The 24,758-nt window shown below is 35.9% G+C and overlaps 1 protein-coding gene across 1 annotated transcript in view; it reads left to right on the top strand.

Moving 5' to 3' along the window:
* Window positions 1-2,754: 2,754 nt before the first annotated feature.
* LOC136803529 (cell cycle checkpoint protein RAD17-like) overlaps window positions 2,755-24,758 on the top strand; it is a 39,726-nt gene continuing 17,722 nt past the window's right edge. Inside the window, exons 1-4 of the mRNA XM_067060273.1 lie at window positions 2,755-2,874; window positions 3,215-3,284; window positions 7,163-7,271; window positions 20,811-20,975. Of these exons, the coding sequence (XP_066916374.1) occupies window positions 2,792-2,874; window positions 3,215-3,284; window positions 7,163-7,271; window positions 20,811-20,975 (427 nt within the window). The 5' untranslated portion in view covers window positions 2,755-2,791. The remainder of the gene's footprint in view (window positions 2,875-3,214; window positions 3,285-7,162; window positions 7,272-20,810; window positions 20,976-24,758) is intronic.

The following is a 24,758-nucleotide window of genomic DNA, read 5'->3' as shown; positions in this document are numbered from 1 at the left end:
AAGGTACCACAGATCTGATTTTTGACGTGAAGCAGCGTTATTTAGATACTAACACACGTGCCAAATTTTGCTGCATGATATATAACGGTTCGAAAGTTATTTGAGAATTCCGTAGATTAGTAAATTGCGGAATTTTATTCCGCAGATTAGTAATTTGCGGAATTTCAACGTAACTCTCGATGACGTCATTGTATTGGTCTGAAATTTTTCATGTGAGCTTTTGTCACAAAGGGGCTACCTTGTGCAAATTTTCTTGTTGTGAAACATATTCGTTCCATAGATACGCAGACTTGTATTTTTGCACTACGTCACATTACGTTTTTCTTACGTATCTTCTTCCCACGTCGGGTGGGGGATTTAATTTTTTTAGAGAGGACTTTTATATATACCTTACGTGATCACACCCAAATTTGGGCTAGTTGGTCCAATTTCTCCTCGAATTAGAGCAGCAGTTCTAAGTTTTGGTGGTGAACGGTTATAGGATGATTACGTGATTTTACGTTTTTCTTATGTAACTCCCGTCAACAAAGTACTACAGAGCTGATTTTTGGCATGAAGCAGAGTCATACGAATACTAAGATACGTGCCAAATTTCGTTTTAAGATATACAACGGTTCGAGAGTTATTTGAATATTCCGTAGATTAGTAATTTGCGGAATATTATTCCGCAGATTAGTAATTTGCGGAATTTCAACGTAACTCTCGATGACGTCATTGTATTGGTCTGAAATTTTTCATGTGAGCTTTTGTCACAAAGGGGCTACCTTGTGCAAATTTTCTTGTTGTGAAACATATTCGTTCCATAGATACGCAGACTTGTATTTTTGCACTACGTCACATTACGTTTTTCTTACGTATCTTCTTCCCACGTCGGGTGGGGGATTTAATTTTTTTAGAGAGGACTTTTATATATACCTTACGTGATCACACCAAATTTGGGCTAGTTGGTCCAATTTCTCCTCGAATTAGAGCAGTTCTAAGTTTTGGTGGTGAACGGTTATAGGATGATTACGTGATTTTACGTTTTTCTTATGTAACTCCCTCCCGTCAACAAAGTACTACAGAGCTGATTTTTGGCATGAAGCAGAGTCATACGAATACTAAGATACGTGCCAAATTTCGTTTTAAGATATACAACGGTTCGAGAGTTATTTGAATATTCCGTAGATTAGTAATTTGCGGAATATTATTCCGCAGATTAGTAATTTGCGGAATTTCAAACGTAACTCTCGATGACGTCATTGTATTGGTCTGAAATTTTTCATGTGAGCTTTTGTCACAAAGGGGCTACCTTGTGCAAATTTTCTTGTTGTGAAACATATTCGTTCCATAGATACGCAGACTTGTATTTTGCACTACGTCACATTACGTTTTTCTTACGTATCTTCTTCCCACGTCGGGTGGGGGATTTAATTTTTTTAGAGAGGACTTTTATATATACCTTACGTGATCACACCAAATTTGGGCTAGTTGGTCCAATTTCTCCTCGAATTAGAGCAGTTCTAAGTTTTGGTGGTGAACGGTTATAGGATGATTACGTGATTTTACGTTTTTCTTATGTAACTCCCGTCAACAAAGTACTACAGAGCTGATTTTTGGCATGAAGCAGAGTCATACGAATACTAAGATACGTGCCAAATTTCGTTTTAAGATATACAACGGTTCGAGAGTTATTTGAATATTCCGTAGATTAGTAATTTGCGGAATCTTTGTAATCAGTACGGCACTAAATGTTTTATTGGCCGTAATTACGGTTTACGTAGGTTTCATATTCCCAAATTTGGCATGTAGCAGCATTGATCCATTATAAAGACATGTGTGAAGTTTTAACAATATACCTTTATTGCTTCAAGAGATAACAACGTATTCCGTAGATTAGTAATTTGCGGAATAAAATTCCGTAAATTAAAAGGCGGAATTTTATTCCGTAAATTACTATAAGCCCATAAGACATAACTGGTCAAAATACAAAAAAATAAATAAAATGAAAGCATATCTATTGAGAGAAACTATCAACACTATTGAAAAAGATTTTTTAAAAAGAAAAAAAAAGCTATTAAGCGCTTTTCTTTATAAAAACCACTATCAGAAAAATGCACAGCTTAATAAATAAGCTTTCCAGAAAACTCAAACCGTCGCACTCTACCTTGACATTTTCTTCTGTTAGAAAAAATAATAATAATAAAAAAACAATTTGGCTAATAACATTGATCTATGCAGCCAAAAAAATAATAAGTGTTTACAGAAAACTCAAATCATTACCCTCCACCGTGACATTTTCATCGTAAAAAAAACTAATAAAAATAATAATAATAATATGGCTAAGAACATTGATGTATTCTTATTAAAAGTGGTTTATCAGATAAAAATGCGATTTTTGAGCCAAAAAATTTTTTTTGCAAAAGTCTGCTTGAGCCATCCTTTAACTATGATTGTACCCTACTTTCATGCTAAAATCAGAAAAAATTAATGATCCAATTTTTCACAAAGTCCAAAAAACCCGTTTTTAAGCCGTTTTTTGGTCCAAATTTGGCCAACAAATTTTTTTTTCGAAAATCGGGCTCCGTCACATTCGAGGGTTTATGGTCATGCACCTTTGTGCCAAAAATCAGAAAAAACTAATGAGCCAATCTCGAGAAAAGCTGGTAACTAACACACTAACTAACGAACGAACATGGGTTAATTTATAGGACCTCCACCCCACCGGGGTGGGTCCAATAACTAAAATGGAGATGATTTCTTTTTTTAAAGGCAATACAAGAACCATGGAAAATGTCCTTTGGTGTTCATCATGTCAGATTCGAACACTGATAATTTCGTCAATTCATTGTTCCCGAAGAAATTGATAAACGAGCTCAACATAACAAATATCAAGTAAATATTTTTTTATATAGATATAACTGCTTCTAAACTTGCGGTTATCATGCTATTTGCACACTCCGTACTCTGTGAAAGTTACACATTGGGTATAACGGGAAACCAAGCCAAAATTAATTTACCTGGAATCTGAATCTTGAAATTAGAAACGCTTTCCTAATTTCGAAAAGTTTGGTAACCTAAATCAGATTATTTTTATTTGAATGCGAGAGCCTAATTTATACCAAATTATATTTTTACTAAATTCGATGAATGATATCTTTAACAAGATAGCGAAAAGTTTCAACATTAACTTTGTTTTTGGTTTTAACTCGTTCTTTGTTTTTTTTCTCTTCAGCTTTAACCCTGTAGCGCAGACTGGAATGACAAAAACTATGCTCAAAATATCTACCGCCGAATCGAAAGAGGTATTAATTTATATCATACTCGTCTATACTTTTCAATTTCATTAACATCGCCTGATTAGTATTGGTTTGCTAAGCGAGTTTACGTATTTGGGTGGGTGACTGAAGTGATTTCGAATAACCCGCATTTTTGACCTGCAAAATCAAGGATGTTAAATGGATGAATTATCGCCGTACTCGGTCAGTCAGGATCTAAACAAATCAAGTTAATCGTCTCTGTCGTAGAAAAACACCAATGCCATAAACTCACTAGTGGGTGGAAAGGCTGATGAAGCTATTTTTTCAGTAGTAAAAAGTGGCGCATCTTTTTAATGATCTTTGCCATTCGAAAAAGTCGAAGGGGATTAAAAGACCAATTAGAAACGGGAAATCGGACCCCCAAGAGCGGATACGAACTTTTTTCCTTTAGAAGGTTTTTAGTTTTACATATAAGTTTTCCCGTTTCATATCTATGCCACATGTTTTATAGCAAGCCTGTGTCTATAAAAAACAAAAAATATTTTCCTTCCCAATCTTGCTCAACAATATCCGTTTCAATCCAATGTGAAAAAGTTTTTTATATAAATTTGACGAGTAAGCAAACGATATCAACTTATTTAAAAATGTGTACTTTTAATAAACTAGTGAGAGCCACTATTGTTCTGGAAAAATCCTTCGTGTGCACAGAGTTGTTAAAAGCAAACTAACTTTTTTAAATGATCAATTAGGACAAAATCACAAAAACGAGTGGTGAGAAAAATCTTAACCATTTTCCTGGTCCCCATGTGACGTCATCACTTTTGCTGGGCCTTGAAAATGAAAGTGAAAATTAGTAGCTCAAATATGGCTCAAATGAAAGATATTTACCCAAGGATTTTAAAAAGCCTTCATTTTTTTAGCTTTTTGGACCTACCTCCGGGTACCCCGGTGGAGGTCCTATAAATTAACCCCTGTCCGTTCGTCCGTTCGTTCGTCCGTCTGTTACCAGCTTTTCTCAGGATTGGCTCATTTTTTGCACAATGATGCAAAATGGCAATTCCCAGAACGTGAGGGAGCCCGATTTTTGAGAAAAAAATTATTTTGGGCAAATTTGGGCCAAAAACTACCTAAAAATAGGGTTTTTTGGACTTTGTGCAAAATCCTGTTTTTTCTGTTTTTTTGTACAAAGATGGAGGGCAAGATTCTCTAAAGAATGGCTAAAGTGGTTTTTCCCGGAAAATCCTTATTCGCCTTAAAAAACGGATTTTCGTATTTTGGTTGATTGATTGATTGATTGATTGATTGATTTTTTGCTCAAAGATGCGTATTAACAATGCCCAAAACATGGCTGAGTCCGATTTTTGAGAAACGGTCGAAAATGCCTGAAATATGCAGGAAATCGCCGTTTTTCTCGATTTTCATTGGTTTTTGGACCTACCTGGAGGTCCTATAAATTAACCTCTGTCCGTCCGTTCGTCCGTTCGTCCGTCTGTTACCAGCTTTTCTCAGGATTGGCTCATTAGTTTTTTCTGATTTTTGGCACAATGATGCAAAATGGCAATGCCCAAAATGTGACGGAGCCCGATTTTCGAAAAAAAATCATTTCCGGCCGAAAATGTCGGAAATATGCCGGAAAACCGTTTTTTTGGCATTTTCTCAAGATTTCATCATTAGTTTTTTCTGATTTTTTGCACAAAGATGCGTATTAGCAATGCCCAAAACTTGGCCGAGTCCGATTTTTGAGAAAAAATCTTTTCCGGTCGAAAATGCCGGAAAATATGCCGGAAATCGCCGTTTTTTTTTTTTTTTGCAGATTTTCATCGGACTTTTTCCTTATATTTCGTTGTTTTTTCACACAAAAACATTATTAATAGCAATGTCCACGATCAAGCATGATTCAATTGTCAATGAAACTGATATTTGAAGACGGAACTTTCTAAAAATCACCGGATTAGCCGATTTTCGCCGGAAAAACGGTATTTCTTGAATTTCTTGAGCTGTACTTTATATTTTTTCATAAAATTTTGCACACTGATGCAAAATGTCAATACCTAAATTGTGTCGAAGCCCGATTTCCGAAAAAAATTCATTTCCGGCCGAAAATGCCGGAAATATGCCGGAAAAACTGGTTTTTTGGCATTTTCTCGAGATTTTATCATTAGTTTTTTCTGAATTTTGCTCAAAGATGCGTATTAACAATGCCCAAAACATGACCGAGTCCGATTTTTGAGAAATTTTTTTTTCCGGCGGAAAATGCCTGAAATATGCCGGAAATCGCCGTTTTTCTAGATTTTCATTAGACTTTTTCCTCATAATTGGTTGTTTTTTCATTCAAAAACATTATTATTAGCAATGCCCAGCATTAAGCATGTTTCAATTTCCAATAAAATTGATTTTTGAAGCCGGAACTATTTTAAAAGTCGCCAGAACAACCTATTTTCGCCGGAAAGACAGTATTTCTTGAATTTCTCGAGCTGTACTTTATATTTTTTGATGAAATTTTGCACACTGACGCAATATGACAATACCTAAAATGTGACGGAGCCCGATTTTCGAAAAATAATTTTTTCCGGCCGAAAATACCGGAAATATGCTGGAAAAACGGGTTTTTTGACATTTTCTCGAATTTTTATTTTTAGTTTTTTCTGATTTTTTGCAGAAAGATGCGTATTCGCAATGCTCAAAACATGGCCATTTTTGAGAAAAATTTTTTTCCGGTTGAAAATTCCGGAAATCGCCGTTTTTGCAGATTTTCATTGGATTTTTTCCTTATATTTCTATGTTTTTCACACAAAAACATTATTGATAACAATGCTCACCATCAAGCATGATTCAATTGTCAATAAAACTGATTATTGCGACCAGAACTTTCTATTTATTTTTCCCTACAACCCTTACCTCTCCCCCCACCATCAATCAATGATGAATTTCTTGCGTTATGCATTTTCGCTAAACGCTATGTTTTCTGACTGATTTTTTTTCATTTTTCTCCTTGCATTGCTATCTAACTTTCATCATCAGGTAGGTCCATTCAGCATCTAGCTTGTTTTTCTTATAATTGGTTGTTTTTTCATTCAAAAACATTATTAATCAGTATTAACAGCAATGCCCACCATCAGGCATGTTTCAATTTTCAACAAAAAAATTGATTTTTGAGGCCGGAACTATTCAAAAATCGCCGGAACAACTTATTTTCGCCGGAAAGATAGTATTTCTTGAATTTCTCAAGCTGTACTGTATATTTTTTTATGAAATTTTGCACACTGATGTAAAATGATAATACCTAAAATGTGACGGAGCCTGATTTTCGAGAAATATTTTTTTTCGGCCGAAAATGCCGGAAATATGCCGGAGAAACCGTTTTTTTTTAATATTTTCTCGAATTTTCATCCTTAGTTTTTTCTGATTTTTTTGCAGAAAGATGCGTATTGGCAATGCTCAAAACATGGCAGAGTTCGATTTTTGAGAACATTTTTTTTTCCGGTTGAAAATGCCGGAAATCGCCGTTTTTGCAGATTTTCATTTGACTTTTTCCTTATTTCTTTGTTTTTTTCACACAAAAACATTATTGATAACAATGCCCACCATTAAGCATGATTCAATTGTCAATAAAACTGATTTTTGCAACCGGAACTTTCTATTTCTATTTTCCCTACTCCCCTTCCCTCTTCCCCCATCAACAATCAATGATAAAATTTAATGCGTTATGCATTTTCGCAAAACACTATATCGTCTGACTGATTGTTTTCATTTTTCTCCTTATTGCTATCTAGCTTTCATCATCAGGTAGGTCCATTCAGCATGTTGCTTGTTTCCTTTATAGCTTCTCAAATATTGATTTTCAGGTATATGTTGTGATATTATTCGTGCACACGAAGAACTTTGTAGCTCTCACTAAACCCTTTCTTCTTTTGGTTCCGTAGAATGCTGACTTAGTGATACCAAGCAAAGATGTGTTAAGCCTATTGGCAACAAGCAGCAATGGTGACATCAGAGCCTGCATCAACTCATTGCAATTCTACTGCACTGACCGTAAGTTATTCACACGCATTTCTTCCACAATACAAGAATGAGTAAATTTTGTTGGCTTGGCCTGGGTTATTCTAGACTAGTAAACTAGTCGGTTATTTATTACTTATAACCTTATAATAAAACTGTCAATCAAATAATGTAAACACTAATTAAATATTCAGCGCGCGTGATAGAAAAGGAAAATAACCGACTAGAAGCTACTTCCAACGCCTTTTTTTCTTCACCTAAAATCGTAAGGAGAGACATACAGATTTCTGTATGTCTGACCCGTGCGGGATTGCATTTATTTTTCTTTCTGTTTATTGCGTTTTTAGAAATGCTCATTTATTTATATGTTCCCATGTTCAATGTTACTATGAAATATCATTTAGTCAAAAAAGTTGGATGGATTCTCAAAAACCTAAAAAAAGTTGTAAAATTAAACAACGTTTTTTGAGGGAAGAAGCTTCTAGTCGTTGAAATTCAGAAAAGAGACGCAACTTCACCCCTTCGATTCTTTTCATTTGGAGCTTGATTTTTGGTATATGGGTCTGTTTTCAACGACTAGTTTACTAGTCTAGGGTTATTCTTGTCTGTACGTAGACCCAGTATCTACAGCTAATTTCAAAATTCATTGCCGTAGAGGGTCTGTTGTCATTGGTCTTTTCTCCTGTGAGATTTTTCAAACCGAACGCTACGATGGAGTGTTGATGAGAGAGGGGAGACGGTGAGAGAAGTGTTACTATTTATAAATCATACTTCATCGCAGAGGTCTCCAAAGGTAGTCAAAAAGTTTACAACGCCCCTTCAACTTGCTTCACACCTCTATCTATTATGTTTTTCAGCGATAGAGACGTATTACCAGCACTTTTACCCTTCTCGAATAATATAATGGGCTTTTCCAGAAATACTCCGTACCCCCATGTTGATTATATCGGATATCCAGGGGGTTAACAATTTCCGTTCAAAAGTGGATATCAAGGGGGTTAAATATCTACAAGGGAGTGGATATCTAGGGGGTAAGGCGTCTTTTCAAGTAAAAAATACGATATCCAGGTGTAAGCATCTTTATAAGAGAGGATATCCAGGAGGTTGAGCATATCTTTAAGAGTGGATATCCAGGGGTCTTTACTAATAAAGTAGGATATCCAGGGGGTTCGATACTTCGAAAAATCAATATCCTCAACAGTGGGGGTAAAAAATTTTCTGGAAAAGCCCAATACTATTTACGCATTGATTGATAAATCTCACCAGAAATTGTGTTATTTTCTCATTTTAATATCACCTTAAAAAAGTTAGCTTACTATTTATGCATTGATTGATAAATCTCACCAGAAATTGTGTTATTTTCTCATTTCAATACCACCTTAAAAAAGTTAGCTTACCTCGCGTAAACATGTTTTCTTTCTTCCATAGATTAGCGCAATAAAATTTTCACCATTTCACAATTTTCACATTTTCACAATAAAAACAAATGTTATTTATTGCTTCTGGAACTCGTTTTCACAACACCTGCAAGCTATCCCACGTTAAAGACTGACTATGCAGTTATTCTGCGGTTATTCTAAAAAACAGGAAACTCTTTTCAGAGTTCAAAAAGTTCAAATTTTTTTCTGTTTTCACTGTGTTACTAAAAACTTTGAATTCTTTGAAAACTAAAAAGCCGTAAAAACCCAACTATTTTTACCAGAGAATGCAAAAGTTTCTCTATCTTCCAGGGAGTATGTATTATTCCAAACTTCCAGGGGGTAAAAGACTGGTTTTAGTTTGTCTACCATCACTTTAAGGTATGAAGAAGAATTTTTCCATGGGTTTCTTTTTCCCGAATTTTACCATTTTTCTAGGGGGTATTCACACATTTTTATGAATTATATTTTTGCTTGAAAAAAGTTTGTCCACTCCATCCCCTTGTATATGGATTAAGAACTTTGAATTCTTTAAGACTTTCCAAACCCGTAAAAAAACATACCTGGTTTTTGTGCTTTTACAATATCAGAGACTGGAAGACTTCTTTCGGGATCTATTGCACACATTTTTTGTCTAAAACGTCTCATGTTTCTATTTCTGGGGGATATTGAGTTTAAGTTTGTCCATATGAACGATATTAAATAGTGCACCTTTTTTATAAAAGTTATAAATTATAGATGAATCATAGTTGAATATTAAAGATTTCAATGGCCAAAAAGTAAGAACAAGTTAAGAACATTTTGAATTGACTCTAAAACACCAAATTTCTTTGGGAATTGTACAGAAATACTCTAACAATCAAATGGTGAAAATAAGGAACAGGCTTTTTAGGCTTAAGAAATACAAAAAGTCTTCAAAAATTTTGGATTTTTTTAAGCGTGTAATAAACGATTATTAGCTTGTTTATATGAGCTGGTATTATAACAGTCTCCTAAACGTTGTTTCAACGTCCATCTAATGTTCACAACGTCCATATAATGTTAAATGAATGTTGAAACAATTTCTTTTGCCAGCTGGGAAGGAGGCATAGTCGACATTTTATTTTTTATGAATAACCTCTATTGGGCTTTTCCAGAAAAAAACCGTATACCCCCTGTTGAGGAGGTCCATTTCCGTTCCAAGGGGGTAAGGTTTGATATGCGGCGGAATTGCATAGGGAGATACAAAAATCTGTGAAAAATAACTGGAATTCCATAGGGGTAGCTTTTCAAATCCTACTAAAATTCAGAATTCCAGAGAAGTTTAAACCTGAAATTGCCTGAAATTCCAGGGGGTTACAGTATTTCCAGCCACAGAGGGATGGCCTCTTCAACAGGGGGTATACGGTTTTTTTATGAATAACCTCTATTTTAGTTTTAGTTCTATCAATACTGTAAGACTTGCTCATCTATATCTAGACGATTATTTTCTCCTTTTGTAATTTGGATGCAATAGCTCCATAGTTTCTAGATATCGGATAGATGAGTTGATTAAGGAGCCCTGAAAGCCCTGTTTTTATTGACAGCTCAAATAAAAAGAACGGCACAGAAATTTTGAAATTGATTGATTTTGATAAATAATGTTTTAAAACTTCCCGGACGAGAATGAATAATAACCTCTTTGTTTCAAAAACACTATATTCATGTTCATACGTTTAAATGTTTTCAATCCGAAATACTCGTTTTCGGGGAGAAAAAGTCGGGGAAAAGTGACGAACATCTTGAGGGGGGGGGGGGGTGGTGTTTTGCACAGAAATAAATTGACACAGTTTGGAACTTCGATTGAAGTGAATATACGATTGTTCAAACTGAAAATTAAAAATAATGACAAAACTAAGTGATAAAATATTGAACGAAAAATATACAAGAAAATTGAACTGAAATTGACTTAAACGCTACCAGTGGAATTGAGAACCGTAAATGACTTTAATATTTTTAAAAACAAAATAAAGTCTCATACTTTCAATTTTATTTAAGTATAGTGCCTCTGCTTAGCCTTTAACTTGCCACTACACTATCTCTTTTCTGGATAATTTATTTTTGGATCTAGTGAGGCTTTGGTTTTCACTCTCGTTGCTACATTGGGAGTTTCTAAACATCGACCAGAAATGGCGACCACGACCAGCGACCACGACCGGCGACCAGATAAATTTGGGTTATCGAGTTTTTCCTCTTTCTCCACCGTAGAGTCTTTCTCTTATGATCATTTATTTATCGAATTGAAGAGTAAAGCTCACCCCTGTCTCACCTACAGTGATTATAAAGCCACGTGCAAAACGTGTGGAGCAGCCATTTCAACGCTCTTGGAGCTTGAATAGAGTGTCAATTTCTATCCTTTTGTATTTTCGGCATCAAATTAATTAGTGGCAAAATTTGTGCTGGAATTTATTTAGGAGGCTTTATATTTGATCATCAGATCATTATTTTGTCAAAATAAGTCATTTTGACAATGTAAGGACAATAGAATAATTGATGAGATTGAAATCTCTAAAACTGGCCTTCCCAGCTTTTTTCTACTGACAATTTCTATCTATTCATACTAAAGTCATCTCATTCGGTACAATTAAAATATTTGGTGTAATAAAGTTTACAGGCATCACACTTAATTGCCCTGTCAATATTTTTGTCAAAAAGTGTCACTTTGTCTAGAAAATGACTGGTAACGTCAAAAGTCACTTTTAGTATTCTCTAGCTAGAGTAATTCTCAGCCACGTGCTCAGTGGTTCATTTGAAAGCCACATCAGGACTCGATTTGGATGTTCTCTACGGTGGAGAGAGCAGGTAAACTCGATAACCCAAATTTATCTGGTCGCCGGTCGTGGTCGCTGGTCGTGGTCGCCATTTCTGGTCGATGTTTAGAAACTCCCTGCTACATTTAACTATATCCCTAATATTCTGTATCAATTTGTTTACGACACCACAACACTACGTAATGATCTTTTACCAGAGATAGTAAAGAGAGGCGTTTAGGATATTTTATCTAATATTTGTTTCCGTCTTATTTTTTTTTTTTTTTTTTTTTTTAACATTTTGAATATGATAATTTCACTGTTTGTGGGTACTTTCTCCTTTTCAGAGTTTACACATTGCGTAACACTTTTCAGTATTAATATTCTCAGTCTCGACATACTGTATTAATAGACTTCACATACATGTATACTCTTAGTCTTGTTTACATTAATTTTAAGATAACCTTTTGAAGTATCTATCGATCACAGCGTGGTTTTTCTGCGGGTATAACCTTTCATATTTAGTTTAATATTTCTATTAGTTCTATTTTATGTTTGCCTCAGTTATTTTTCATACTGTGTTATGCCTCGTGTTTTTCCTTACTATCATTTACTCATGCCTTTCCAACATTGGAAAGTACGTACACCTCTCAATCAAAACGAGATCTAACATCGTAATTTCTACTTTCATAGCGAATTTAACTCCTCATTCAAATAATTAATTTTCAAGTGCTTTTTCATAGCCAAATTCAATACGTTCGTAAACTATGCCAGCATGCCTTTTATTTAACTTATAATTTATTTATTATTTTAGATTTATAACAGGACCAAAGGTAATATCAGATACTTGTAACTGTTTGCGTAATCCTGTATAAATATTCAATAAAAACTAAAAAAAAAAAACTAAAAAAAAAAATCTTGAGAAAATTGATAGAAAACGACCTTAAAGTATCGTGAAAATCGCACAAGAAATATCATGAAAATATAGCAAAATGAAATCTAACTGAAGTTTATCAAAAAATAATCCAGACACCTGAGCCAAATGGGCTAATGAGTAGAAAAATACAGAGAGGCAAAAGCCAGAAAACAACATACCAGGTAGCCAGTATGTGTAAGAAAGTGAAAGTCTGTGCACAAAAGTTGAGAAGTTGATAGAATTTGATTAAAATTTAGACCAAAAACTGACTAAGTCTGAAACTCCATGTTGACGCAACCACACACAAAGCTTCTCATTAGCTTGATTGATAATTCATGAAAATTGAGAGAAAAATTACCCTGGATATCCTGGATAAGCTCAAAATTTTAGAAATAACAAAATTTACCTCAACATAAAATACAAAGTTCTAAAATTATAGAGCTTGATCTCCCTAGAGAATGAAAGTGAAAACCCATGTTTCCTAGCCAACCCAGGGTAACCTGATAGCAGCTGTGGAGTTTTCTACGCGACACGCTAAAGCTCTAAAGATCGCTGAAAACTAACATCTGAGGAAAATGGCCCTATCTCTACAGAAAATTTGAGTCAACTTTTTGTTTAGTGCCGAAAACTTAAAAATTAAAATGGCGCTCCATGAAAAGTGCGTTTTATAGATAGGAATTAAAATTCTGTCCCACAATGCTTTGCGAGTGGAAAGGTTTCAAATTGGAGGCGGAAGGTGAAAATGGATGTTTGTTATTGTTTTGAAACTCAAGTTTTTTGGTCTTTATACTCTATAAACTTCATAAAAGTATTCAGTAATGGTTTGTATTCATTTTCTATAGCTTCAGTTTTCTTCTACTGATAATATAAAGATGTTTGTTTATGATTTTCCTCTCTTTTTTAAAGTGATATTTGTGTATGATGTTATTATGCTTTGTTTTCTCTTGAGTGATTAGTTTAAAGCAAGAAAGATTCTTTTTTGAGCATATTCATCCATTAAAGAACCTTGTTTGTGAAATACAATTTTTTTTGCATGCTTCTTTTCCAAAAAAGTTCTGAATTTGCTTTGAGAGAACTTGACATATCTCCCAACCCAAAAGTTGTCGGCCATGACACCCTTCCCTGTCGACATTGCACTCGGACCTGTTCCTCTTAAATAAAATTCTACGCGGTCCGCGTACAGGCGCGCGACCATATTCTTCAGATTGTATATTTTCGCCCACGTCTTTAGAGCTTCAGCGTACTGGGCCAGAAAATACACAATCTGTTATCAGGTTAACCCAGGGCAGCGAAACAGAAATCAATAAAAAGCAGCCTTACAAGATCTAAAACCATTTAAAATATCCAAAGATTACACCAGAGTCCATGAACAAGTTTGCATGCATTATCATGACCAACCATGTTTTCTTGGAAAATGAACTTGCCTCTGTTTTCTTCTTTTTCGTGTTTTCATGTAACAGAAAGCTCTATCTTCACTAGCAAGTGGAGGACTATCCTATTTTTGCTTCAGAATTGTTCCGCGCCGTGTAGATCGGCCCTTACGGATTTAGCGAAGTGAGCGCAAGCAAGTGGACTCCATTCTCATATGGAGAAAACGCTCTAGGGAGACCAGGCTGTAAACCAGAACATAAAATATCTAAAACTAGACTGTGAAATAGTTTACAGCCTGGATATCCAGGCTAGAGAAAAATACGAATCGAAAATACTAGAAAATTGCCTAAGTGTGAATAATTTAATTATATGACGAAAATTATACAAAAGAACTTAAAATGACTGCGTAGAATTGATTGTCAAGAGACACTGAATAAAGAAATGACGTGAGACCAAAACAAAAGACTGAAATAAAAGACACAAAAGACACTGACATGAAGGGACGCACAAGAAACTGAGTGAAATTAAGTTTTTGTCCATTTTTTTTACATGAATTAAAATCGCATGGTTTCACATGCACAACAGACGGGTCCTTCATTTCATCACGAACCGGACCAAGCTTTTCACCGTTTTTTGGACCTACCTCCAGGTTCTTTAAATTAACCTTTGTCCGTCCGTTCGTCTGTCACCACCTTTTTTCGGGATCGGTCCATTAGTTTTTTCTGATTCTCTGTACAGTGATGCAAAATGACAGTACCCAAAAAGTGACGGAGCCCGATATCCGAGAAAAAATTTTTGGGGGCAAACTTGGGCCCAAAAATGCCTAAAAATAGGGTTTTTTGGACTTTTTCTGATTTTTTTCTGAGACTTGTAAATATGTCTGTTAAATTAATTAGATACAGTCAATGTTTTACGCGGACAGCCTTGTAATCTTTGTAAACTTTGAAACAATCTTTTGTTTATCTTATAACGAGTTCTCGCATTAAGAGGAGCTGGGGCCTGAGCCGTGAACCCATAAATGGTGTCAACTTCGCCACACTGACCTTTATGACCTCTAAACAAACAGAGTTTTTTTTAAAGTTGTCCCACAAGAATGTTAAAATTAATGTAAAACAGCGCTACATCATCACAAGTATTTAAGCGAAAGTAGACCTAGCTCCCTCGATGCTATCGAGTAATGCTACCATTGATAGGTAGGGTTTGAAAAAACTTCGATCAAAGATTTTGGTTGGCTGGGATTGAGAAACTTCTTCCAGGGTAAGTAAGTAAGTGAGTAATAGTTTATTTCATGTTGACGAAAAGGTAGCAACAAAGGCTAATAAAAGTCAACGCTACTTTACAATTAAAAAAGACTAATGTTTTGTTGGCAGCTCATCGTCGCTGCTACTGAGGCTAGATATTGACAGCTTTCGGTTGGCAAAGTTTTTGTTTGTTTTTATCAAGTGAAGGTTATCTGTTCTGGGACTTCCTCTCACACGCCAAATGAAAGGGTCAATATAAAACTCAGTGGGTATCAATCTTGGTGGGTATAATAGCTTATCCAGGGTTTCTATAGGTCTGTCAGGATCCGAAACGTGAACCGTTAAATGGTGTTAAATTCACCATGACTTCTTAAAATTTGTATTCATGAGTTCAGTTCGGAAATTAAGCCTCTTGTGCCACAGCGCCGCTTCTGAACAACTCAGATTGTAAGGTGACAATGTATCGTTTAGCTAGAGGGTTGAGAATAAGAAATGCCACCGCATTGATAGTACCCAAAACGGTTGGTAATAAAAATATCAAATTTTGCATGACGTTTGGCTGAAGACGGGTCACCGTCAATCGATTTAAAACCACTTGGTAGATCAATGTACCACCTGTGCTACTGACGAATAAGTATAGATAGATCTTGGTAACTTTGAGAATATTTTGTATAGCATCGGAAATAGCATGGTTGGCTTTACGTAACTGACGTAACTTGTAGATGGAGAGAGCGTAACAGACAATTGTTATACAAACAATGATGATGTTTACGGGCATGACGTAGGAGCTAGCGTAGCCGATGTAATGGTTTGAGTTGAAGTAAGCACCTATGCCAGCTTGAAAACAAATGAGAAAAAGATACCAAGCCATTATAACGTGAAAACGGCGTGACGTGAAATATTGACTGTAATCTTCCAAGTATTTGATACGCAAGAAACGATCGAAACCCGTTAATGCGAAAAGGTAGTTTGACGCGTAGATTGATAGTAGTGAGAAAAAGTAGGTCCAACTAAGCGTGCGGCAGCTTGTTTTTTCACCGCTGTTCAAGAAAAGTGGGATCCGTCCCAATGTGACGAGGCTTGTAAGGAAGTCCACGCATGACAAATACATTAACAGTTTGATTGTCTGGTTATGCATTTGTCTGGTTGCTTTAATGATGTGGATAACAAAACCATTGAGTAGCAATCCAAAGATGCCAAAACTAGCGTACATAGTAATGAAGGTGTAATACGTTCCACCGTTTAGTGATATAGTTGAGCGTTCTTCATGGCAGAATCTGTTTACTTTTGTTGTTTTGTTGTTGTTGTTGTTGTTGTTGTTGTTGTTGTTGTTGTTATTGTGTTGTTTATAGTGAAGTTGGATGTGACATTCAAGCTGGCGATGACGTTTCTCGAAATGTTGGCGATGTTGTGGATCATTTTTGTTTGAATGTCAAGCTTTTCAACTTTTAGATCTATTTGAATATAAGTTACGTTAGGAGGAGTCAGACATGTTATAATGATGAAGATCAGAAATCTAACGGATCAAGAAAAGGAAGTGTTGAAAGTACTAAATTAGATAAAAATGAGACTCTGTTGTAGAATAGCCCCAAGTTCATCACTTGTTGGCTTTAAAATCAACAAATAGTCCCGCTGCTGAGATCGAAAAAAGTGGCTAGAAAACGATTTTCGTGACACACATCTTTAGAACTAACTTTTTTTGGTGGAAACTCACGAATTAGTATATGTAGATTCCAAAATTAAAAAGTTTCCACGATATTATCGTGCAAGTAACGAGTAATTGGCGATTTTTTGCGTTTCCAGGCAAAATTGCAAGGCCTGGAAATTCATGATTTTTAGGGGGTCTTCAAATTAAAAAAAAGACCTATATGACATGATAGAGCTCTTCAAACTGAGCAAAAAAGTGTATTACACCAAAGTCCCAACTTCTCTAGATCAAAATTTATTGGCCCATTTGTGGTAAAAAACTGATGGAAAACAGGGAATTTCCCCACAATCTTCATTAATTTATGCAAAATTAAACACCTTTTTGGAAACGAAACATTTATCGACCTCAGCAGCGGGACTAAAAAAGGAGCCCGATTTTTAGAAGTTTTAAGCTGTAGTTTTGACTGAAAAGATATTAATTGTTGTTTAAGTATTTTTTTGACATATATTTCAGAGTGAAAACCCGCTCCAAGATTGAAGATTTCCTCATGTGATATATAATGAAGATCATATGACAATTCTTACAAGAAATTGTTTTTTTTTTCATCTTCAACTTTCTTTTTCTTTTTTCATTTGGTAATTTCCTATTTCCTATTTTTGAATAACTTTTGAACAAAACCGCTGTTTAACTCAAATTCTTTCAAAAGTAACAACAACCTCTCCGCTGCAGAATGTGTTGAGACACAACTTTATTTAGGAAATCTTTTTCGAAGGAGAAAGAACACAAATTATGAATTTTTTTTTTTTAATTTTAAAAAATTGTGAAAAAGATTCAAAAAGATTCAAAAATGATAAAAAATCCCTAATTTTTGTACCAATGTACAATGTATTTTTAATGATTTTTTGAAATTTCGACATGGGAAAAATCAGTCTTTTTGAAATAACTTTCCAACTACTTTTTCAAACCTAATGTATGATAGCTGAAAATTCAAGCTAGAGCATCCTCTATACGATTAAAAAAGAATGAACAAAAAATTTAAATCCTGAAGCTCACAATTGACAACCCTGTATACTTTTTTGGTATAAAAGTGTCTTCAAATTATATTCTGGATACCACGTCACTAAACATCGTCATGGTGTCTGAGATTTTAGTACTGACCCCTTTTCCTGGTCACGTGTTTATGGACACCGTACACATTTAATTGACGCTTTGCGTAGCGTAGACAGGGGTGAAAAACAACCTGCGTAGGAGAGCAGATATTTACGACAAAGCACTTACCTATTCGTAATATAAAAACATAATTACTCGTTTCAATCTGCTCTCTTACATACTTACATAAATGTTCCTTCACCCCCTGTCTACGTTACTGCTTTGTTAGGGAAAGTACACATTTTTTTTATAAGAACAAACTGCAGTTGATGCTCTCTAATTCGATCTTCAGGGGAAATTGGATTTTCATCGAATAATGGAGCTTATCGAATAAGGGAGCGTCATTTATGAGAGTTTCTTGTTCACGGGGACTTTAAATTTCATCGAATAAGGGAGCCTATCGAATAGTAGAACGTCGGATTAGAGAGCACCAACTGTATATAAAAACATATGGCTTCAATGACCAAAATATTAAGAACAACTTAAGAACTTAATTTAAAGGCTTTGTGGATTCTAAAAGTTCTTAGGGAAGAAAATAGTGAAATTAAGAACATACTAAGAACACTTTTAGGCTTCAAACTTCAAACTCGCAACATTCAAAAGCTTCAGAAAATTGTACATCCATATTCGTCGTTAGAAAAAAGAAGAGAGAAATATCTTGCTTCTGAAAATTATTTTGATAATTATGATTCCTTACCAGCCTTACTGCTTACAAGTTTGAGACTATAACCAAACGTGTATTCTTTTACTAATCTGTACCAATTTATCGGATTGATGTATTACCACATAAAATGCATTGTTAAACTCCTTTTATTCTTGCTCCTTCATTCTTTTATTTGAGAAATACAGCTCACTCAATAATTAATTATTTATTGAAGTTAACACTCTATTGTTCTGAGTTTACGTAGCAAAAGTAGCAATTGTGGGTAAAATCGCTTTAAAATGAATATTTAAAGCCTTTTGACACCTTTTACTTTTTGCAATTTTAAGCTTTTTTCTTCGTATCGCTATAGTCTAGTAGTATCAAACCTTCAACTACTCAAAATGGAAACTCTAAAGACAAAACCCACAAAACAAGACACTACAAATATACAACAAAAATCTAGAATGAACATTCACAGAAAATCAATCAGGTTGGAGTTGAAAAGGAAAATATGATGACATAGAAATCCATCAATGCAAAACTAGTGATCTAAAATGACTAAGCCACTACGCTCAAAGATTTGTAAAGCCCGAAGGGCTGTTCGTTCGTTCGTTCGTTCGTTCGTTCGTTCGTTCGTTCGTTCGTTCGTTCGTTCGTTCGTTCGTTCGTTCGTTCGTTCGTTCGTTCGTTCGTTCGTTCGTTCGTTCGTTCGTTCGTTACTAGCTTTTCTCGAAATTGGCTCATTAGTTTTGCTCATGATTTTTTGCACAAAGATGCATAACTATAAACCCTCGAATGTGACGGAGCCCGATTTTCAATTTTTGGGCAAATTTGGGCCAAAAACGGCTAAAAAACGGGTTTTTTGGACTTTGCGAAAAATTAGATCATTATTTTTTCTGATTTTTTGCATGAAAGTATGGTACCATCATAGGTAAAAGATGGCTCAAGCAGATTTTTGTTTGCTCAAAAAACGCATGTTTATCTATAAGAATCACTATTAATAAGCATACATCAATGTTCTTAGTCAAATTACTCAATTTTTTTTATGAGATAGATGTTTTTTTTTGTTCATGAGGGCTTACTTTTAAAGAATATGTGTGTTTAGACATAACATTTTTGTTGTTTGGCGTGTTTTTATAGAAAAACTGCCCAAATTCGATATTTTTTTATAAGCACATTATCAATTACTTAGGTATTAGCTTTTCTTGAGATTGGCTCTTTCATTCTTTACGATTTTTTGTACAAAGATGCATAACTATAAACCCTCGAATGTGAAAGACCCGATTTTCGAAAAAAAATTTGAGGCAAATTGGCTCAAGCAGATTTTTACAAAAAAATTTTGTTGGCTCAAAAAACGCATGTTTATCTATAAGAATCACTATTAATAAGCATACATCAATGTTCTTAGTCAAATTACTCAATTATTTTATGAGATATATGTTTTTTGCTCATGAGGGCTTACTTATAAAGAATATGTGTGTTTAGACATGAAATTTTGGTTGCTTGGCGTGTTTTTATAGAAAAACTGGCCAAATTTGATATTTTTTTATAAGCACATTATCAATTACTTAGGTATTAGCTTTTCTCGAGATTGGCTTTTTCATTCTTTATGATTTTTTGCACAAAGATGCATAACTATAAACCCTCGAATGTGACGGAGCTCGATTTTTGGAGAAAAAAAATTTGGGGTAAATTTTAGCTAAAAAACGGCTAAATAAAAGGTTTTTTGGACTTGGTGAAATATTGGATCATTGTTTTTTTCTGACTTTTTGCATGAAAGTAGGTAAAAGATGGCTCAAGCTGATTTTGGTAAAAAGTCTTGAATATGAAAGAATATTTCAAGAGTATGAAATTTTGGTTTCTAAACGTTTATTTTATAAGAAACAAACGACTAATTTTAATAGATCGTCAATATTTGTGTTCTGAATGATTGTTTAATGGTCACGCTCACGTAGATATAGCTCAATTATATAAACACTGAATTTTGAGTGACTTACGGCTTTATTGACCTCAAAATGACCCAAAGATACTGGAACAATCAGCAGTTCATTTTTTTTCAAAAATTGACTTACGGCTTTCTTTCTTTCAAGCAACGATATGTGTTAAATACATAACCAGGTAGGTCCATAAAAGTATCACTTGTTATCTACGCATTAACCTCTATTCCACTTTGCGACTTTTTCGCATCCGGGCTCCAAACATTCGATTTTTTAAGGTAACTTTAAACATTCGAAAGTCCTGCAGTAGCAAAAAATTCGAGTTTGTTTCTTTTTTCCTCGAAAATCGTCAAAGTGGAACTCACTAAGAAACGGAATGAACAATCCCGGTCAAGTACCATTTAGGATGTTCATTGGTTGGTTAACTCAAAGTTGTTTAGCGATGTCGAATTTATTTTTTCTGATTTTTTGTGATTTTCAGGGAACTCGATACCAAAGTTAAGAAAGAAACAGCCGGTTGCAAAAGGAAAGAAGACGTCTTCTTCATCCACGAAAAAAGATGCACAAAAGATCGCTGGTTGTATTGGTGAAAAAGATGCCAGCTTGTTCCTCTTTCGTGCTCTCGGCAAAGTTCTCTACTGTAAAAGTAAGTTTACTGTAAAGTCCTTCTTTTAATACACGGGTTGCAAAATTGTATCTATGTGATTACGCGAAAAGGTTCACGTGATTTTATTCCCATGTTACTTGCTTTATAACTTACAGCTACACACAGTGGATGAGCCAATCGGAGCCCACAAACTGCGCATGCGTTCTTTTAAACTAAGGGGAATAAATCGCTGAGTGGGGTGGTACAATAACTTTATCAGTGTCAATAAGTTCGAATCAGTCAGAAATAAATGTCATGTAACAAGCACATAAAAATTTCAAGTAAAAGCGTGATTTGTCCTCTGACTTTTTGGATAATAGGATCAGGTCCGGTTGGACTGGTCGCTGGTTGGATTCTTGACTAGTTTTTGAAACTGGTCAAGAATCCACCCGGGACTTATTTTACTGACCCGATTTCGTAAAATCTTACAAAAAACCTGGTCAAGAACCCACCCCTCAGCTGGTCAAGAATCTGACTTTCTGATCAAGAATTTACCCGCGACCTGGTCAAGGACCTACCCCCAACTGGTCAAGAATCCACCCTACCTGGTTAAGAACCGGCCCCCCAACTGGTCAAGAATCCACCCGATCTGGTCAAGAACCCCCCCCCCCCCCAACTGGTCAAGAATCCACCCGACCTGGTCAAGAAACTGCCCCCCCCCCCCAACTGGTCAAGAATCAACCCGACCTGGTTAAGAACCTGCCCCCCAAACTGGTCAACAATCCACCCGACCTGGTCAAGAACTGCCCCCTCCCCCAACTGGTCAAGAATCCACCCGACCTGGTCAAGAACCGGCCCCCTGACTGGTCAAGAATCCACCCGACCTGGTCAAGAACCGGTCCCCCAACTGGTCAAGGAATCCACCCCGACCTGGTTAAGAACCTTGCCCCCCCCCCCAACTGGTCAACAATCCACCCGACCTGGTCAAGAACCGGCCCCCAACTGGTCAAGAATCCACCCGACCTGGTCAAGAACTGGCCCCCTGACTGGTCAAGAATCCACCCGACCTGGTCAAGAACCGGCCCCCCAACTGGTCAAGAATCCACCCGAACTGGTCAAGAACCGGCCCCCCTACTGGTCAAGAATCCACCCAAACTGGTTAAGAACCTGCCCCCCCCCCAAACTGGTCAACAATCCACCCGACCTGGTCAAGAACCGGCTCCCCAACTGGTCAAGAATCCACCCGAACTGGTCAAGGAAAGTCGGCTTTGCTATTAAACGATATTCTGCGATTTTCCTTTATTGTTGGTTTTGGAGTTGATATTGTTAGTGTCGATAGTTTAGTTTTTTTCTATTGAAATTCTTAATCTCTGAAATCGTCGTCAACCATAAAATGGCTCAGTTTAGCTGAAGTGAAATGATCAAAAAGTATTCAGTCCCCTAACATAGGGACTGTGAGACTTTGGCTATTTACCTGTAATCGGCACTTTTTTGGGAACTAAAATCTGTTAGAAAGCCTTGAGGAGTGATTATTACATGTCATAATTGATGTTTATGTTTGCTCTTTTTTCTATATGCACTTTCGATATGTGCAATAGTTTTACGTTTTAACCACTTTGTTATTTACGTTTTGTTTGCGGCCTACTCTAAGGCCCCGAATAGACGTCCCCCCCGCTTATTAATTTTCGAAAAATTTTCGGACCCCCCCCCCCCCCACCGTTCTTATTAGGACCCCCCCGTTTATTAATTTTCTAGTCTTTTGTTTAAATCAGTGTAAATCAGGCTTAATCCATTTCGAACGTTCGAATTTTGGTAAAAAGGTAAAAGGTAAAAGGAAACTTCTAAATATTTCAGACCCCCCCCCCCCCCGTTTATTCAGACCCCCACGCCCCCCCCCCCGTTTATTATATTTTTGCAAAAATTCTGACCCCCCCTTTTCTTCAGACCCCCCCCCCCTACTATTTGGGACCTTAGAGTAGATCGTTAATAAAGGGCGCCCACCCTTGACCTTGATTGAACTTTCCGCGTTCATTCGAATAACATGCGGCATATATTTCTTTTGTTGATGTCGTATGAAGAATTCTAAGTCACGTGTATGAGAATTTCGTGTAGGCGTTGATTAGATATAATTTTTCGATAATCTTTTTCAGTCGGATTTACAAACTTTTGACCATTACGTATCATTTGCCGAAGAAAAGAACGATAACTAACATTCAATCTTTCAAATTGATTTTTTGTTAGGTTCCAGTTTTGACACGCGTACGAAAGTCGACTTCTCACAAAACTATTGAGGAAGTTGATTCGGGTGCGAGGGTTGATTCGCTGATTTTGAAGGAGGTTTGACATTTCGTTGAATTTAGCAGATGCCATTTGAATACGATTATTGACTTCTGCATTTCCGGTATTGCTATTGGGCTCGTCATGGCTGATTATTGATCCAAGGTGTGTGAATTTGGTGGCGTTTTTGATTGGTGTCTCGTCAAGTGAGATAATTGTGTCGTGATAGGTTTGTTCAAGAATCTGGTGATTCATAGTTTCTGTTTTGAGTTTGTTAACTAACTTTCAAAAACTTGGTTTAGAATTTCAGAACCAGATAGAAGACTTTCTTTGTCAGTAAAGAAAAGTAGTAAATCATCCGCATATCCAATCCATGGGAGTTCCGCTTGTCCAAACGTTTGGATGTTTGTATTTCGTATTTGGTACAACGTTTCGGGTGAGACTTTTCAAGTTGTTGCGATATTTGTGTTTGAAAAAGTTGATATCATTTGATTTTTCTTTGAAGAGTCTCATGACAAAGTCAATATAAAGATGGAACAAGAAGGGACTTTCTGGTCCTCCTTGTCGAACACCAGATGAGGTTTGAAACGTTTTATTTGCATCTTCGAAAGTCAGACTTGTATTTTGATAAAGTTTTTCAAGAATATCGAATAGTGTGGGTGATTGACGGTTATCGAATCGCAAACGAATCGACTCGAAATGCCAGTCACGAGGGATGTGGTCGAATGCTGCTGTCAGGTCGACGAAAATGATAAATAGGTGCTCTCTTTTTCGATCAGTAATCTGTTGGATCCGTTTGAGTGTGTAAATTCCTTCAGTTGTTCCCTTATCTTTCCGAAAACCATTATGTTCGTCACTTAGTTGTAGCTCGTACCAAGAACGAAGTGAAAAAATGAATCAGGCTGATTCATGATATGCACCATCACAATATCTTCCACGGACCCAATAACTGATTGGCAGCAGATATTTGTATTGGCTTATTTTACGTCACTTAAAACCAATCAGCTGCTGAGTGCATTTATTCGTGATGTAATGTCTACAGAAGACATTGCAATGGTACATACCCGGGTACATATCACGAATTCAGGATATGCACCACTGCAATGACTTCACGAAATTATGTAATTTTTTAGATTTTTTCTTACCAATACGTTACTTGCACCAAACTGTTGTAAATGTTTTGTTCGAATACCGATACCGATCAAATTTTCCCCATTTTTCAGGTACACTTCCCTCGGAGGGAATACTTAGGCAAAAATGGGTTCTGGGTATGTGTAAACGATAAAGGTCGGGTTTTTCATCAACCAAAGTCTCTCAAACGTTACCAAAATCTGAAATTTTTAAAGTAGTGTCTTTGTAAGGTCGAAAAATTTATGATTTTTAGGAATTTCTTGAGAAAAATTGCAAAAAGTTTCTTTAAGAGTAGGAAATTTTCGAAAATCGAAGAAAAATTTTCAAAAAGAGTTTCTTCAAGGGTCATTTTTACACTAAAACTTGGTTTCCCGTCCTCGTACATCTTTCATCTGGCTACCCTATATTATCCCTGGAAGCTTTTATTGCATTGCC

This window comes from Clytia hemisphaerica, unplaced genomic scaffold, assembly GCF_902728285.1.
Source record: "Clytia hemisphaerica strain Z4C2 unplaced genomic scaffold, Clytia hemisphaerica genome assembly, whole genome shotgun sequence".
Lineage (NCBI taxonomy): Eukaryota > Metazoa > Cnidaria > Hydrozoa > Leptothecata > Clytiidae > Clytia > Clytia hemisphaerica.
Note: the sequence above shows the minus strand (reverse complement) of the source record. Positions and strands in the feature narration are given on the sequence as shown.